At 55.7% G+C, this 18,634-nt stretch overlaps 1 protein-coding gene across 3 annotated transcripts in view; it reads right to left on the bottom strand.

Annotated features, from left to right (window-relative positions):
- Positions 1 to 14,718: 14,718 nt before the first annotated feature.
- SSH1 (slingshot protein phosphatase 1) overlaps positions 14,719 to 18,634 on the bottom strand; it is a 51,933-nt gene continuing 48,017 nt past the window's right edge. For all 3 annotated transcript variants that reach the window (XM_046639268.1, XM_046639269.1, XM_046639270.1), the window contains one exon: positions 14,719 to 16,368. In XM_046639268.1, coding sequence (XP_046495224.1) covers positions 15,139 to 16,368 — 1,230 coding nt within the window. In that variant the 3' untranslated portion in view covers positions 14,719 to 15,138. The remainder of the gene's footprint in view (positions 16,369 to 18,634) is intronic.

Below are 18,634 nucleotides of genomic sequence, written 5' to 3'. Positions count from 1 at the left end.
TCCCCTGCATCCTCTCCCGGGGGGTACCCCTCCATTCCCAAATCTCTGCCTGGCCCACACCTCGCTACCAGCCTCAAGGCCCCAACATCCGGTGGCCTCAAGGACATCTCCGTGTGGCCACTGCACAGGCACCCCAGACACCAGCTCGTCCTGGTGCCCACACCCCCTCTCTCTCTCCCGGGTTCCCATCTCAGGCCACGGTCCCACCATCCCCTCAGCTGCCCAAGCCAGAAGCCAGGTGCTGTTGCTGACTTTTCCACCAGTCCCCACGGCCTGTGAATTCAGCGGCCTGACCTGCTCTGGAGAGCATCCTCTCACCTCCACCCCCACCCCCTCACTCTAATCCAGGCCACTCCTCCTTCCAGTGGTCTTTAATTGAGTACCTACTGTATTCCTGGCACAGTGCTTGGCCACCAGCATCTCTCACTGGGTTCCTGATACCCCATCTTCTGGTCTCCTCTTCTGCAAACATCTTCCACCCAGAATGCCAAGTGACCTTCCTAACACAGCACTATCCAAAGAACTTTCTGTGATAATGAAATGTCCTATATCTGCGCTGTCCAATATGGTAGCCACATGCTATTGGGCACTTGTAAAGGGCAAGTGTGACTAAGGCACTGAATTTTAGGTTTAGTTTTGGTCAACCGTGTGCATATTAGTCAGCCCCAGCTGCCATAACAAAATACCACACTGGGTGGCTTAAACACAGAAATTTATTTTCTCACGGTTCCAGAGGCTGGTAAGTCCAAGATCAAGGTGCTGGCCAATTTGGTCCCTGGTGAGCGCTCCTCTTGGCTTGTGGACAATGTCCTCACATGGCGGAGAAAGGTCTGGTGTCTCTTCGTCTTCTATAGCTTTAGGGCCCCATCCTACGACCTCGTTTAGCCTTTATCACCTCCTCACAGGCCCTATTTCCAAATATAGGCACGCTGTGGGGCAGGGCTTCACTGTACGAATTTGGGGGTTGGGGGAAACACAAACATTCAGTCCACAACAATGTGGCTGGTGGCTACCCTATTGGACAGTGTGGCTTTAGAGAGAAAGGCTGACTACGGTCTGCAGTCTTCGCATGGCTCCCCAGCCTCCTCAGGATCAAGTCCAGACTCCTGACAATGGCCCACGAGGCCCTCAGGTCTGCGCCCCACCCACTGCCCTGCTTCCGTCTGCTCAGGACGCTCTTCCCACCTCCAGCTCCCCACACAGCCCCCACTTCTTTGCCTCACTCTTTGACTCCCAAATCGGGGTCCCTGTTAGACTTCTGGGAGGGGAGCCCTCCTGCGCTTTGTGTGGAAGCTTCCGGGTGCTATGTTAAGTGGGCATGAGGCGGGCAGGGGATGCTGTGTCCACATTGGCTGCCCCGCCCCCCAGGATGCTCCCCAGGGATTCCCAAGGATGATGCAGAGAGCTGAGGGCTGGCAACGGGCAACAAGAGCAAGGACCACGGGCCATCCTCTGTGGGGCTCGAGGACACAGTCTGTGGAGGCTGTGTTTCTCCTGGAAAGGGCATGGGGCTTTGAAGTCAGACGGGGCCGGGGCGTTAAGTTCCATTTCGGCAACTCCCGCCCACTCCTATGACCCTCAGGTCTCACCTCAAGGAGACAGGATCCCAGCACCTCCCCGGGAGGGGTACCCTGAGAATCAGGATTGAAAGACAGGAGCACCCAGGAGGAGCCCCCTAAGCCCTAGCCTCCTGGTGGGAGAGATACCTGAGGCGCATCCTGTCACTTCAGTCCCACAGGTGGAGCCCTCCTCCCACAGAAATGAAGTCTTGAGTTTGGGGGCTGGAAGATGGCAGTCCAAGAGCAGAGGGCAGAGGCGGGAGTCTGCCCTAAATCGTGGGGCTAGTGGGCAGCAGGACGGGAATGCCGGTCTGCGGACGCCCCCGGGGCAAACTGTCCCCACACTGTGCAGGTCCACTGGAGGGGAGGGAGACCCCCAAAGGTGCTCACATTTTCTAGGGGGCCGAGGAGTTGTGCCTCCTTCCTGTCGGACCATGGGACTGGCCGGCCGTCCTCCCTGGGCCATCGGAGGGTGCCAGGCTTCTCCGTGTCCCCGAGGGAGCACGCTGCAGAGGGTGCCCCTGGAGGCTGCTGCTGGACCTGGAGCAGGAGGCGGAGGGCAGCCGGAGGAGGCAGCAGCACCCTCTCCCCCAGGCTGCTCTCCAAGGGCCTCACGGGTCCCTGGGCCCCCCGGGAAGGAGCCCGGTGGCTGTCTAGCGAGCGGCCGGTGTGCTGCGCGGAGGTCGGCCCGGCTGGGGAGCATCCCGTGGGCGGGGCAGCGGGTGGCAGCGCCCCCTCCCCCATCTGGCTCAGCCAGGCCCGCCTGGTCTCCTGGGGCTGCAGAAGCCAGCTCGAAGCCCATCTGCCACCCCTAGGAGGCTCTGGACTCGGGGGGTGGGGTAAGGGTGACTAAGCTTCCCGCCCCCGCACTTTGGGAGCTGTTAATAACATCCCAAGCCCAGATGCAGTGACACTGTGTTGCCCCCTCACTTCCCCCCCTCCGTGGGGGAGGCAGACTGAACTCGGAAAGGACAGAACTCACCCAGTGTCCCTGGACTGGCCACTGTCTCTTCCTTCACTCAATGAACAGATCTGGGGCTGGGTCAAAACCTTCTTCCCATCCCTTTGTGCTTCGAAGCAAGTGACTTCGCCTCTCTGAGCCTCAGTTTCCTCATCTGTAAAATGGGGATGATAATATCGCCTTCCTAGCTTTTTCAGGATTTAATGAGAAACGAGGCCCTCAGCCAGAGGGGCTGTTACTGCTGATGCTCTCCTCCACCCCACCCACCTGGGCCCCTGGAGATCCCTGACTGGTCTACCCAGAAGCCCAGCCCTGCTGGTTGTTTTCGGGCTGAGCAGGGAGAATGGCTAAGGCCACAGCTGGAACTAGTAAGATGCAGGCTCTGTGACCTTGGGCAAGTCACTGGTCTTCTCTGGGCCTCAGTTTCCCCATCTGTGGAAGACAGGAGCTGTACTGCAAAAACAGAGACAGCAGTGCCCGGCACATTTATGACTGATTGTGCTGACTGCATGCTCCACACTTCACCCGCTTCCCAGAAACCCTCGGGGGCTGCCAGTGTGGTCAACAGCCCCACTGTACAGGGAGCGAGGCTCAGAGAGGTGGGGTGACATGTCCATAGTCGCACAGCTAGGAGTAGTGGTCGTCAGCTTGAACCCCGCTGTCCTCTCTGAGTAGCTTGGTCCCCCTGGGGCGCTGGGCTCACTTTGGAGGGGCTCCCACTCTCCTCCAGCCCTCCCCACCTCCCTTCCAGCATCCATGGGGGGCACTGCCCTGGAGGAGCAGCCGCCACCCGACCTCCACCGAGCTCAGCACAAAAGGCAGTGACAGGCCTGTGCTCCGGCTCCACCTGCTCAGGAAGTGACAAGGAAGACGCAGGAGAGGTGGCCCACTGGGAGGGCGTTCTGGGAGCGGCGCTGGCTCTCTGGGCCTGCAGGAATAAGGTTCAGCTCTTTCAGCAATCTGAGCACCCACTGTGTGCCCGGCACGGAGCGAGGCCCCAGGGTTGGGTGGAAGATGTTGGAGATTGCCCTGTCCTCAAAGAGCTCACCCTAAGTCACAGAAGCTCATGTCTTAGGGGACTTACTATGTGCACTCTCTCTCTTAATTCTCACCACAGCCGAGCTAGGGGTGCTATTATTATCCCCAAGCGATATCTGGAAAATGAAGTCCAGAGAAAGCAAGTGATTTGTCTGAGGTCACACAGCTGGTCTGTTTCGGAGGTGAGATTTGAAGCCTCACAGCCTCGCTTCAGGTCTGAATTGTCTCCCTACAGTGCTGTTTATTGAGCATCTACTATGAGCGGTCATTGTAGGGCATCCCCAACCCTCCCCACAGAGAGAGAGACAGAGGTTCAGAGAGATTAGTTAACTGCTCCAAGGTCACACAGCCAGCAGAGGAAAGATTCAAACTCAGGCCTGCCTGACTCTCCCAAACTTCTCCTGGCCAAGAGGGGAAAAGAGATCAGCTATACCATTCATTTATTTATATCTTTATTCATTCAATAAATATTTATTGAGTACCTACTATGTCAGGCACAGGGTGGACCACAATAAACCTGAGCCAGCCGCTGCCCTCAGGGGGCTCACGGTCTTGAGCACGCCCATGGGGTACTCAAACTAAAGAGCCATCTCTTCTAGAATCGGGGGGTGCTATCAGGGTGGCTTCCTGGAATTGGCGGCTCTGGAATTCTGTATACCTTCTGGCTGGGCCGCTTGGCCCAGAAGTCATTTCTTGGCCCATGTATCTCTTCATCTGAAAAACGGTCATGACGAAGTCCACCTTGCCCAGCGAGGCTCCAGAAATGCCACCTGTTACTACTAACATTATGGTCACGACCGAGCCCCCACCACAAGGCAGAGAAAATCGGCAGGAAGGAAGAGCATGACGCCACCCAGGTCTAGGCCTTGGGAGGGGACAGGCAGAGAGTCCTGGGGACACAGGGCAAACCCGTGGATGGAATCCCCAAAGGCCTCCGGTGGGCTGTGACCTCGATGAGTCTAGGGCCAGTCTGTGACCTCAGCTAGACCCCGGGGCCACCAGCAGGAAGGAGGCCAGGGCTGGGGTGTGGGGCCTGAGGAGAGGAAGGGACTCCGTGCGGGGTTCAAGAGCTAAGAGAAGCGGCCGAGGGTGGAGGCAGAGGCAGTGGGGGAAGGATCTGGACTCGGAGTGTGAGCTGGATTCACATCCGGGGGGGACACTCATTATGTGACCTCAGGCAGGTGATGTCACCTCTCTGAGCCTCAGTTTCCTCCTCTAGAAAATGTGTTACTGATAGCTGCGTGGCCAGCTTGTTGTATGGAGTCAGATCATTTTAACCATTGCTTTATTCAACAGGCGCACGCATAGCATCTCCCATGGGCCGGGTGCCGTGCTAAGCACTCTGTGTGTCTGCTCCTCATGAGAGCCGTGTGGCACAGCGGCTGGCTTGTACGTGATGGGTGCAGCTACTGTCACTCCTCTACACCGCGTGATTTTGTTACAATGACTGTGTTTTACTTTCTAATCAGCAAAAACAACAAGAACCAGCAGGAGAGCGAATTCCGTTTTGGGAGCGGGATGGGGTGTAGGGCAGCTCTGGGCGCCCGGGTGGGAGCTGGACCAGGATGAGAATTCAGGAGGGCCCAGGCTGGCCAGGACTGTGTGCTGGGGATCTCAGGACGTCCAGGAAGAAAATCGAGAATTAGGAACTCCTCTCTGAAGGAAATCTGTCTGCCCTGGGAGGCCAACTTGCCTTCCAGACAGAGTGGGTGCATGCGTGTGTCTGCATGGTATGTGTGTTTGTGCGTGTGCACCTCTGTGTGTGTGTGTGTGTGTGTGTGTGTGGCGGCTTGGCGAGGTCTCCCAGATCATTGTCCAGCTCAAGTCTCGCTTGCACAGTCTTGCGCCCCCTTCACCCCAGCCTCCTGCACCCGTCCAGGCCCTCACCCGGCCGCCAGCCCCAGCCGTCTGTTGTGGCAGATGTTTGCGTGTGCCATGGCAACGCCAGAACAGGATGTACCTCTGGATGGCAGCAGGGACAAGCCCACGCCACAGCCGCCCACGCCACAGCTGCCCACGCCGTCCCCTCCCCAAAGGCTGGTTGTGAAGAACCGCTCAGGTCCACACTGGGGACAAACGGTGTTTGTACCCGAGAGAGGCAGAGCCAGTGTCCTCTGCGGGGTCAGCAGCAGGGGAGGAGGAGGGCCCATGTGCACGTCCCAGCGGAGTCCCTTCCTCTCCAGGGAGCTGGCGTCTGCTTCCCTCTGCTCTGGCGGCAGAGATGCTGAGGGAGCACGGTGGGAAGAGGAGCTGCCGCTCAGCAGGCTCGGTCTGTGGGTGGCCAACCAACGTCCTCCCCACTGGTACAGCAACTACTCACGGAGGCGTGACTTTGGCCAGGACCCGGGCTAAGTACTTTATGTAGCCAATAATATCTAAATCCAAGGCTACCGTGTGGTGCTAATTACACAGTGCTAATCTTGTAACACCCCTATGAAGTCATTCTTGTTTTTCAAATGAGGAAACTGAGGCACAGAGTGGTTATGTCACTTGCTCCAGGTCACAGAGTGGGTAAGTTAGGGAGCAGCATGCAGGGCTGTCTTGCTCCACAGCCCTTGATCAGAGTGGTGACACTGCCAGGACCAGCTACATAACTTGCAGGGCTCAGTGCAAAATGCAAAGGCCTGGCCCTTGTAAAAGAATTCTTAAGAATTTCAAGACAGCAAGAGCAGAGCATCAGACCTATCGCAGGGCCCTCGTAAGGGTGGAGTCCCATGCTACCATCTGTGAACCCAGCCCCGGGCTCTGCATTTCCATCATCATGTCATGCGGTTCCACTGCCACCTCCCAGATGCTCAGAGGGTGGGCACAGCGGCCTGGAGAAGCTTTCTGCCCGGAAGCCTGAGCCCCTGCCTGGCACGTGCGCCCCAGAGATGTGAGAGCACCCTGTCTGCTGGGGGGAACCCATGCGGGGAACCCATGCTACCCAGCACAGGGGAGAAACAGCCCTCCCTCCCAAACGCTGTGCTGAATTCCTCGAACCCACGAGCCTGGGAGCTGAGAGTGCAAATTTCAGCTCAATACAGAAGCATCCTTTGAGTCAATCTTTACATTTTTCTTTTTTACTATAAAAGTAACATAATCCTATTGCACAGACTTAGGAAAATAGATAAAAGGAGGAAAAAACACAAACCTTGCATCCCATGTGTCTGACCCCCCTGCTGCGGGCAGGTGCTGTGTTTTCCTGTCTCTTACAGAGGACTTCCCATCGGGACTACCAGGGATGGAACAGACGGCCTCCTCCTTGTCCCCAGCGCCTGGCACACGGCAGGGGTGCCAGGAATGGGGAAGAAAGCCGGAATGGATGGATGTTATAAAGGGACTTGGCTTGGATGACCTTTCAGATTCCTCAGGACTCTGAAAAACTCAGAATTCTTCGGTTCATAGCAAATGCCTGGTGTTGACCTGGGGTTCAAGTCCAACATGCCAAGCCCTTGCTGGGGTCCCAGAGGTGACTGAGACATGGCCTGTGCCCCAGAGGAACTTGGTTTAGGCAGTCATGGGTGTCCCTAAATTTCCAAGCCTTGGTGAATGAAACTTTGGCATATTTCACTCATTTGCTCACTCACCCATTCACTCTCTCATCAAATATTTATTGAGCACCTACTAAGCACTAAGCATTGCACTGCGCACATTAAGGGCTACTTTCTTTGGGGAGAAGATGGTAGGTTAGAAAGTGTATGAGTTTGGAGTCAGGCACCCCGGGCCTCTGTCCCTTCCTGGCTGTGTGGCCCTGACCCGTGTTACCTGACCTCTCTGAGCTTCCACCTCTTTGTTTGTAAAACAGGGTCATATCTGCTATGAGGATCAACTCGGTAACACACATGGAACACTTGGAGCTCGCAGATGCTCAGTGTAGGTAACTTCTTTCTCCCCACCCTCCCCTCCACCCCTCCCGCCAGTACCAACAGTAACAGCCACCACTGTGGTGAGCCAGATAGAAGGGGTTTTGCAAATGTTATCAGCTAATTCTCAAATTATTGGCCCCAAGAGGTAGGAAACATTGTCCTTAACCTGTTTTTTTTTTTTTTTGAGGACGATTAGCCCTTAGTTAACATTCACTGCCAATCCTCCTCTTTTTGCTGAGGAAGACTGGCCCTGAGCTAACATCCATGCCCATCTTCCTCTACTTTCTATGTGGGACGCCTGCCACAGCATGGCTGGCAAGCAGTGTGTAGGTCCGCACCCGGGATCTGAACTGGCAAACCCCGGGCCGCCAAAGCGGAACACGAGAACTTAACCACTGCGCCATTGGGCCGGCCCCCGTCCTTAACCTGTTTTGCTATCCAATTTCAAAACCAGAGGGAGCTCGCCACTTCCAACGTACCGCGTGTGGGAGAGCTTGTCTCTTAGCGTCAGATCCCCGTGCATCCTCTTCTGTGCTGGGAGGCTGCTCATGCAAACGCCGACACTTTATTTGCTGAAACGGTTTACAAAAAAAATTTCAGGCTGAAACGGGAGCCTTTGCAAGTTTACTTCCAGATGCACGAGCAGTTTCTCTTTCAAGGCAAAATGTGGTGAACATGACTCAGGAGGGAAACACACCTTGTGTCGCCCAAACGGGTTTTGGAGCACGAGGTGGGTCAAACTTCCCTGTGGCTGGAGGCTTCATCTCTGACTCCTGTGTTTTCTTGATGACACCTCAGGGAGATCAAGATGCAGCTTCAGCTTGCTACTTTCTAATTCTGGGGTGGGGGACAGCTGGGCAGGTGGGGAAGAGCAGGACCTATCTGGCTTCACTACTTTTTAGATGTGACCTTGGGCAAATGACTTACGCTCTGCAGGCCTGATTCTTCATCGGTAAACCGAGGACAACGTCAACAGGGCTGTTTGGAAGATTCAATGGGATTGCTTACGTAGAGGGCCGGGAACACGGAAGGTGCAGGAGTGTGGTTCTGCTCCCTCGTGCTAGGTGCGGGGACGGCGGGGTGGGGTTTTCTGGGCAGGGCTCACTCTGGGCACTGCTGGTGGACATCTCCTTCGGAAAGAATTTCCTACCATGAAGTGAATCCTTCTGAAACACCAAGTCGTCCTCTGAGCTCTGCCTTCTGGAGCCTCTTCCAAGCATCTTGCCAAGAGGGGCTTCCCCAGGCGTAAACACAAGCAAGCATGCGGGTCCTCCCCTGCAGAAGCACCTCCACGGGAGAGGTGATCTGCGGTCACACTCAACCTCGGGACTGCTACTCTGAGGACGAAATCAGCGTAGAAGCAGCCAGTGACAGGAACGTCTTCCCAGGGCCCCGGGTGCATGAGGATCTGACAAGTTAGGAACACCCATGTTCCTAGGGTGATGTGGGTGTTGTCACCAGAAAGCATGTGTGGAATGCGACTGTAACGAGCAAAGTGGAAGCCTGCTCGATTGCATCACATTCTGACTTCCACGCTTTCCAAACTTGGCTATCAGAATTCCCAGGGAATCCGTTAGGAACGCTGAGAGTACTGGGCCCCATCTCCAGGCTCAGACTCACGCTTGGAGCCTGAAGAGAATTTGTTAGCTGTCTCCAGCCTTGCCACCAGACTGTCCTGAACCACGACCCTCGCGGTTCAGTTTCAAAAACATCTTACACCAAGGGCTGCATCACAGCCTGACTGCATTAACCATCAGAGTCGGCCCCCTAGCTTTTTGCTTCGATTTCCTACTCCATAAGCAATTTCTAACCACAATTTGGTTTCAAATGCAGATTTATCTAGGACTCAATGTGCTAACGGCAAGTGAGAGCAATCTGGCCCGTGACAGCCATGATTCTTGTTGTCAGGTAGCAAACTTGCCTTCCAGTTTACCCATCAGCCTCCTGTGAGTCCAGGTGAGAGACAGGGCAAGTCTAGGTGAACGAAACAAAGTCTCTTCTGGATCTACAGGCACTGGAATTGAGTTGTCACACCAAGGGACTCGTCTGGGAGAGACAGTGCCCACCGTGGATGTGTAGGTGTGCACCTTACACCTCCCAGCCCCCTGGCAGTCGGGGGGGGGGGGGGGGGGGCGTGTGACTTGGTCTCACGCGTCAGAATGTGAGCAGGTGTGACCATCGCATCCAGACAAGGGCAGTCAAGGGTGAACGTGAGTCCTCACGTTCCTTCCTCGGACTGCGCAGCTACAAGCAAAGAACTCCAAGACGGCAGGGTCTTATGACAGAAGCAGCCGGCTTTGCTGGTCACCCAGGGATGAGAGCTACCAAAAGCTCACTGCAGCGGCCTGTGACCTGAGCCCTGGACAAGCCTCCACCTTGTTTGGGGACTGAGTTTCCCTGGGACTCCTGCCCTGGCCGTCAGCTCTAACCAGCCTCTCCGGTGCCCTCTCCCATGAAGCTAGGTGTGAGCAGCTTAGGGGTTCTCTCGAGCACACCTCTAGCTTTATGCTTTCTGCCTGTGCGGGAAGAGACATCACCCACAGCCCAAGTGCCACCCTGGTGGGGAGGTTTTTGGCACTTAAATGACCACCCACAAGTGGGCCTGCTCTTCCTTACTGGCAAAATCAGGAGGAAAAAAGACGATTCCTGGAGGAGCTAACATTTTTCCTTTGGTTCTTTCTTTGGTCTAACTTGTCCAGGTCGTTAGCAGGGGGCCTAGCAGACAGGCGGTGCCCAGGAGAGCCTGGCCATCACGATGGTGGAGATGTGTCTGACCATCTCGGCAAGGGCTGAAGAGGCAGTTTCCTTTTGCACAAGTTCACAGGTCATCAGACATTTATAAACAAAAAGTTTATTTCCATCACAAGAAGCACACAGACTATACAGTACACACCAACAGAAGTAAAAAAAAAAAAAAGTGCATTATGCATCTTCTACTGCAAATTCACAGTACAAAAGATACTGCCTTTTAAATATATAATATAAAAAAAACAAGAAGAAAACCAATAGAATAAAAAAAAACCCCATGGATGTAATGCAACACACTGGGAACCCACTGGCAACTCCTAAAAACCAAAGGGCAGCCCATCCCGGAGTGCTCCTGATTTTGGTGCGGGGCTGGGGGGGGGTGCGTCTGTACCTGCATTTTGTTGCAAAGAGCTCAGGACACTAACAGAGAGGAAAATAGGGTGGTCGACGTGGTAATAAAAAGTCTATTAAACAAGAGTATGATTGTGTGATGGGGGAACGGGTGAGGGGCTGGGCTGCGCCACCCCCCAGCTGGCTAGCCAACCCAGTTCCGCTCTTTCCTCGCTACCCCGGGACGCAGCGGGAGCCAGCGCCTGCCTCGCCCACAGGAGCTCCCAGCGCTGTCGAGAGCGATGCTCCTGGGGCGGTTGTGGGCACACGCGTGAGGCCGCACAGCAGATGAGTCAAGTATGGGGCAGGACAAGCGCCAGCCCTACCGCCAACCACCACCGACAAGGCAAAGTATCCAATCACAGAAGGTGAGAGCTTAACAGTTTCCCATAAATACACAGTATTTGTAAACTATTATTAAGGCACTCAATTGTAAAACAATAATTACAGTGTAGGAAAGAGGGTGGAAGCAGCCATCTTCTCGTGCAGCACGGCCAACAGCAAGGACAGCAGAGGACCGGAGGTCTGACTATAAAGACTCCTGTTTAAGAGACCGGCTGAAGCCAGGGCCACAGCACCTACGGCAAGACAAACAAGGCAGTCCCATCCCGTCCCCCAGCTCCCGAGGGCGGTGCCACACAGCGCCACTCCAGATCACCCAAGGCGACCCGCTTCACAGCACGGGGGACACGGCGAGCATGGATGAGAGAAGTGACGCACGTGATGATGCGGTTCAAGTTATACATATATTCAAATATATACATATGCAGAGTGAACTCATACATGTAGGTATTCAGCTGCAGAGCACACAATTAAAAAACCAAGCAGCTGAGCGTGGGGGTCAATCAACGACCTTCGTTTGGCGTGCAGCGTTGGCAAGAACCTGGGGCTGCGGTTGGGGGACCAGAGCAGGCGACTCTGCATTGTGCTGTCCAGATGTCACAAACGTCATGGCCCGCCGAGCTCTCCTGCCAGAGGTGAAGTGGTTGCCCTCACTGCGTGTGTGTCTGGGGCAAGCCCAGCTAGAGGGGAAGCCAGAAACTAGGGTTCGGGGAAACGTTTTCTGGCACCAAGCACTTCCGGCCAGCAGAGAGCAAGGCCCTCTTTGGACACCTCGGGTGAGGTTACTTAGATGATCTTGACTAAATGGCGCAGGATTTGGTCTCACGAGGGAGAAACGCCCCCCAGGGAGCAGGGGCATTTACCAGCCTTCTGGGATCGGGCCGTGTGGAGAGACCAGAGTGCAGAAGCACAGGGGTGTCCTGAGGGCGTTAATTCTATTGCACATTTGGCTCCATCCTGTGGCATCCTCTGGGCTTGCCCATGAGGGAAAAGGCTTTAGAATGGACTGGAATGGTCTTTGGCTGCAGAGGGCGGGGTGGAGCAGAGAGGCAGTGGCCAGCGCAGCCACGGTGAGCACCTGGGGAGTAACCTCATGCCTGATGGACAGGGTGCCACGAGCCAGCAGAGAGCCGTCGGGCAGCGCACATCCCTGCACTGAGACTGAGGAGGCGGGGGACCCCAAGAGCAAGAACCTTGTTCTTAAGAAGCTCAGGCAACGACAGACGTTGCTCCAAGACCCTGAAGTAGTCAGAAGACGGAGAAATGGAAACTGGCATTGTCACGGCATGATCAGAGGGCAGCTTGGGGTCCCCTTTCTCCATGACCAGTTTCCCCCTTCGACTTGACAAAACTATCTCAATGGGGCCCCGTCTCAATGCAAGATGAGATGGAGTTTAGTCTAGCTTTTGGCATGCCATATGAATTAAAGCAAGGGAAAGGTGAGGTGGAAGACGAAACGCAGCTGAATACACAGGGTACCAAGCTGATTTAGACAATTTTTGTTCTCTCCTAATTCGAGAAAGGCATTCTGTAAAAATGGCAGTCACCAAAATCAATGACTTTCCCGGCATAAACCCCTGCCTCTCACTTGTGCCGCTCACGTTCAGGATTTCCCCACCGGCTAAGATGACAAAGCATCAGTCAAGATTTGGCATAGTTTATGGAGCAGACGTTCTTTTCAGAGACCAGAAATGAATCTGTCTTTGCCAACGTACCCCCAAGCCTGGCAGAATGCTCTCATCTCATTAGTAGAATATCTCAAATAGCAACCCGCTATAGGTTTACACGCAACTGCTCTGGGTCTTAGAGAAAAATCTTTACCCACTTCTCCAGGCCGGAGAGCAAGCCATCAAATCAAGAATGCTTCACTGTGCTCTGAAGACTGGGGCGCAGGGCCCCGGGCTGTGTTGATGTTGATATACTGGTTGTGCTTCTGAAAACGAATGGAGAAGTTTGCCAAAAGTCAAAGACCCACTCATATTTGTAGTCTTCTTCCCACGCTTAAACTGGATAAGAAAAATTATGGCTTTCAAAATTAAAGTTCTCAAAAATGTATCGCTCTCATACATAGACATGGTTAAAAAAACCAACATAAGCCTGTCATCACAAATCTAAAGGATTATTTTGACACAAAAATGGATCCACCACATAAAATTTAATTTGGCAAAACATATTGAACTTGATTTTTTTTTTTTTGAGACTATGCTTTTGTTGGCTGAGGGAGACGGGGAAATTTCAGGAATAAGTGGATAATCACCTTTTAAGGTGATTTCAATTGACAGTGGTGGGAAAACAAATTCCTATGAAGTAAAATAACATATATTAAAAAAAAAATAACACCAGGGAGAAAAAGTTCCTGGAGAGTGGAGAGAGGGTTTTTGCAAAAACTCCAGCTACTAGTTGGAATATGGACCAGCCTTGCTCCTGAAGACCCGCCTGGGCGCCCTCTAGAACGGCTGCTCTCGGGCGCCGGCTCTGACCACTCTAAGATGGTGACTCATGCACCCACTTCCAGAATTCGACCAGCCCTTGAAGGCTTTCTAGCTTCGCTGAATTAATCTGGCCGACCTGGCTGAGGGCAAGCTGTCACTGTAGGAACACTTCAGCCAGCTGTGCCCTCCACGTACACAGCCACCACCCCCCCAGCCCCAGCCCCCGCAGGAGAGACAGGCTGGGGTGGGCGGGCAAGGTCTGGGGTGGGAGGGGGAGGGAAGGGTTTGGCCCGAGCTGTGGAAGAGGCCAGGAGGCCTGCCCTCTGCCCAGTTTCTTCCTGGAGGGTGCTGGGCAGCCCTGCGCTGTCAGATAAAACCAGGGGTCAGCAAACTCTTTCTATAAACGGCCTGACAGTAAATATCTTGGGTTTTGCAGACTACACGGTCTTGCTGCATATTAGTTTATTTTTTTTATAACCTCTCAAAAAGGTAAAAACCACTCTTAGTTCACGGGCCACACACCGCAGTTTGCTGGCCTCTGAGTTAAACTTTTCTCACCACGTCTCCTCTCTCTCCACAATATTTTAACATCACGTCTTGCTGAGGACACCAGAGGAGCTCCTCCCCTCAGCCCAGAGCCCTCGGTGGCATGACGCACACAGAGAGTCTACCTGACTCCTCCAGGGGCACCGATGGAGCCCAGGCCGGACGACAGAGCTTCCTTCGCTCCGTCCTTGCCACCAGAAAGAGTGAGAAGGAAACAGGAAGCAGGGTCCTCACTTCCCGCTTCTCTCAGAGAAGCTGCTGCCGAGATGCTCCTGGAGAGGGGCTGAGGGTTTCTCTCTGCTGAAATCCCCTTTTCCTCCCCAAATATGAGTAGATGTGACCTAACAAACCTGAGTGCCGGAGCTCCTGGCAGGACAACCCACATCTCAGAACCAGCGCCCCTGCCAGAACTCGGGCGCTTCCAAAACCTCAACACGATCACACTGGACTCAGCAGGGAGACTCAACAAGGCTTCGTAGGTCTTCTCCCGGGGAGAGTGGAGGGGGGCAATTTATACTCCACCATCAGCAACAACGGAGAGCATCACAGACATCTCCCCAACCCGACGCCAGCGGGGCCAGACACACGTCCCTCAGCCGTAACAGCACCCAGGACAGAGAACTCCACTGCCAGGCGACAATCCCCAAGCACCAGAGCTGGCTCAACGCCCTCCTGTGACCTCACCTAGCAGCACGTGGTGCCAGCCAGTTAAAAATCTTAACACTTTTGGGGGTCCTAACCAAAAAATTTAAAAAAAGAAATTTTTTTTTTGGAAAACCTTTTTGTGAGACAGCATTATTCCCTGGAAAGAGCCTTGGTCATTATTGTATTTTACAAATAAAAAGCACAGCAAGAACAGAGGTAGGACTTATATTGCCATCCAAGAGGTTTCCCACGGGGGCTGGAATGGGCTGGGGACGTGCGCGCTCAACTTCTCTGTTGCACGCTGCAAATGGACTATTTCTGCGGTGGGGCACGTCTGGATGCTCTTCTGGAACCATGATGCCCTTGAAAACACAGCATTCGGGACCGGAGTCCACCGGCCGACAGCTGCTGGTTCTCCCAGGCCACACGACCGATACGCCCCCTTCTTCTTGTGCTGTGTGTCAGAGATTTTTGTTTCCTCTCCTCCTCTCCATGGCAAGAGGGGGGAAAAGTTAGGTTAACGCCAATTGTTTAAGAGAAATCAGGACAGAAGGGGCTGACCAAAGTCCACAGAGGAACTGAAGGAGGGACGGCGTGAAGATTTAAGTCCAAACACGCCAGAAGACGGGTCAGCTTTTGCTTGCCCACGAGGGGCTTTTCAAGTTTTCTGCGGCCGATTTCCCTGACAGTCTGGAGGCTGCAGCTGGGTTCCGTGGGGCTGCCTGGGGCTCATGCAGGAAGGAAGATGCGCTCAACTTGGCGCCCTGGGAGTCGGCAGGGGTGGACCCGTCGGCCTCGCCGGACAGGTCTTCAGTGGAGAAGTTGAGGCTTCCGAGCTTGGCAAGAGAGTGCGAGCGCTTCAGGGGGGATGAGACGGTGAGGCCCGCCAGCCGGAGCCGCGTCTCGATCTCCTGCGTCCGCTGCTTCACCAGCCCCGGCTTCCCGCGCACGCTGTGGATGCTGTCGCTGCTGGAGCTCCGGGTCAGGTTGGAGCTCATGGAGGAGGAGGTGGGGGTGTAGCAGATGGTCCTCAGGAAGTCTTTTGAGAAATGACTGGTGTGATCCAGGCGGCAGAGGGAGGGAGGGGGGCTCTTCAGCGAGGCTCCTTCTAAGGGAGGGGGCACGGCCTCCGACTTCTCACTGCCGGCCTGCCTGGGCGAAGCCGGGGGCCCTGGCTGAGGGCCAGGAGCTGGGTCCTGGCTCTCCTCGGGGATGCTGGCCTCCAGCCTGCTGGTGGGGCCGTCCCTGAGGGGAGATGCGGGCTCCGCGGGTGTGACCGTTAACCTCTCCAGCTCTTTGGTGTGCTTGCGGACCAGGCCCGCCTTCTGCAGCTGGATGATGGACTCCTGGTGCTGCATCAAGTAGCTGCTGGTGGTTGGTTTCTCGGATTCTTTACTGAACAGGAGCCGCAGGTCCTTGGCCGGCTTCGCATCCTTCTTGGGTGGCGATTCTTCTTTCGCTGCTTCCACACCCGGAGGGCTCCTATCACAGTGAGAATTCTTCAAAAGGAGGGACTTCGGCAGGGCTTTTGGGGTCTCTCTAGAAGGTTCCAAAAGGCTAGCTGGTGCCTCTGAGCCACTGGCATCTGGCCTCGAGCCTGCTGGTGGCAGCAATGGGGGCGTCTCGGTCAGGCCGGAGGTCAGCTTCTCCAATGCTCGGGACCGGCCGGACGTGTGGGCCACAGGGGAAGACGTGAGGTGGGGCAGGAAGGTGGGCTGGGTGCAGATAGCTGGTGCGGCGGGGTTCTCGCGTCGCTCCCCGCAGGCCTCAGCGGCACTGCGGGCGGCAGGGTACATGCAGTCGGCACAGGACTTGTAGGGAGGCTTTACTTTGTTCAGGATCCCAAATATGGCGTCGTGCTGCAAGGAGACAAGAGCATCGTGAGCGTGTGGCGGGCGCCCAAGACCAGAAAGCACAGGGGGGCATGGGCGGCACTGTCACTTCAGCCTGTGGGGGAAGGGAGACCTCTCAGAACCCAACAGACGCAACTGACGCGGGTTGGAGTTAGAGATGCCGAACCGAGCTGCCCAGGAGCCAGGTGCCTGAGACCCAGGGCAAACCTCGGGCGGTGAGGCCAGCACGGTCAGGAGCAGGGCCTCTGTCCTCAAGCCACCACACAGCCCTTGCCTGAGCCGTGGCATCAATGGGAACAGGGTAACTCCGACCTCACAGCATTCTGAGACTGAAACGAAGCGGCGTTTCTGCCTCGCCCTTTCCCCCCCGCTGAAAGAACCTGCATCTGGGGAGCCTGGAGCCTGGAAATGGGACCGTCCTGTCCAGCACAAACACAGCGTGGCTCACAGAACCACCATCGAGCTCCTCACAGAGAGGTGGCATAGGGCGAGAATGGTTTTGGAAAGACTCCAACGTGGACCCAAACGCGGGAGCCCACAGCCCCGATGCGGGAGCCAGGCGGAGAGGGGTTTAAATGTCAGTGGAAAACCACCTGCCCCTGGTCATTAGGGGCTCTCCATGAGCATGACAGGGGCCTCTGCATGCCCCTCCTGACAGTCAGGGCGCTGTCCGCCTCCCTCCCACACCCACCAGGCCCGGGGCTGCCCCCTTGGGCTGAGCCCCAGTTGAGAACAGCAAGAGTGGAGGCAGGGGAGCCAACCCCCCTCTCCCTGCGAATTGTTTAGCTGTGAGATCCCTAAGCTGGTCTAAAAGGGAGCCTTCCTGGCAAAGGGCCATGTGGGTTTCTCTTGCCCAGGGAAGCCTGGGGGTCCCCCCGGCCCTGACTGTCAGGGATCAATGCCATCCTGTGCGGCAGACTGAGGTCCTACAAGGCGAGGAGTCCAAAGGAAACTCAGCCGTGACTGCTGGAGGCTGCAGGGGAGCATGTGGAGAGTGTGGCGGGAGGCGGGAGGCTGGGACTCGGCCAGAACCCTATCCTCGTCAGGACGCCTGGGGCTGGCTTCTAGGTTGACCAGAAAGACCTCTTCACCCTCAGGGTAAGGCCTGAACCCTTGACCCAAAAATTTTCCTGAAGCTCTAACCAGAGTGTCCACGTGTCCATTTCTTCTCAATCTTTAAAACCTAATGTTCTAAAGAGGGTGAAACCTACCACGGTGGGAGAGTTGAGAGCACCTCTCAGAGCCCACAGGGCGCCAGGGTGGGAGAGAATCACTCAGCCAGCTCTTCCCAGGGCGTGCCTGTCCTGTGCCAGGACCTGCATCAGATGCGGGGGCTGTGAACAGGACACAGTTCCCGTCCTCAAGGAGCCTACTGTCCCCTGGAGGGAAGGGACCAGAAAACTGAAAAGTGCTCAGACAGGGAGGGACGAGCGCAAAGTCTCCCAGAGAGGGAAGGCTGTCCAGGGAAATCGACACGGCACCTGGCACTTCTGGGACAAGCAGGTGTTGATTGGGCAAAGGGGAGGCGGGGAGGCCCCACGGGCAGAGGGAGAGCAACGTGAAGGCCCTGCGGTGGGGGAGAAGGGCCCACGCACAGGCGTGCATGCCGGAGGGAGCACGAGGCAGGAGGAGCTGAGGGTTCTGCCTCCCACGCTGTGTGTTTCTATCCTCGCCCCATCCTCTGAGCCACTGTCCTCTCAGGTTCCGCTTCCACGCTCACTCCACCAGTCTCCCTGCCGACCAGTCGGTGGGCCTTGTCATCGCCTGCCTAAAGCCCTCCCCTGGCTTCCTAATGCCCCGGAACCATGCACAGAGCCCTGCCATCATGCTGGGAGGCCCCGCATGCCCCAGCCACCTGCCCAACCGCACCTCAGACCACCGCCCCTCAACCGCTGCCCCCAGGCCCTGTCCCTCACACACACACACACGCGCACACGCACGCAAGCACACGCGCGCACGTGCCAGGTCCCGCCCTCAGGGGCTCCACACAAGACCCTCCTCCTGGCTCTGTGCACAGCCAACTCTTTCTCACCTCCTCCCTTTGGGATTCTCCACCATGCCACGGTTTGTCTCGGTCATCACACCAAGTACCATCTGTTTTCCCTTCCTCGTTACAGCCTCTCGTGTTAACCCTTGTCCCCCCCACCGGAGGCGACGTGTGCCGAGCTGTCTTACCCAGTTCATGCCCCCTCACCAGCCTGGCACCGTCGTCAATAAACCCGAGCTGAACAAATGAACAAAGGCTTGTCTCTACTCCCTAGATAACGTCACC

The sequence above is a fragment of the Equus quagga genome, chromosome 15 (genome assembly GCF_021613505.1).
Source record: "Equus quagga isolate Etosha38 chromosome 15, UCLA_HA_Equagga_1.0, whole genome shotgun sequence".
Classification (NCBI taxonomy): Eukaryota; Metazoa; Chordata; class Mammalia; order Perissodactyla; family Equidae; genus Equus; species Equus quagga.
Note: the sequence above shows the minus strand (reverse complement) of the source record. Positions and strands in the feature narration are given on the sequence as shown.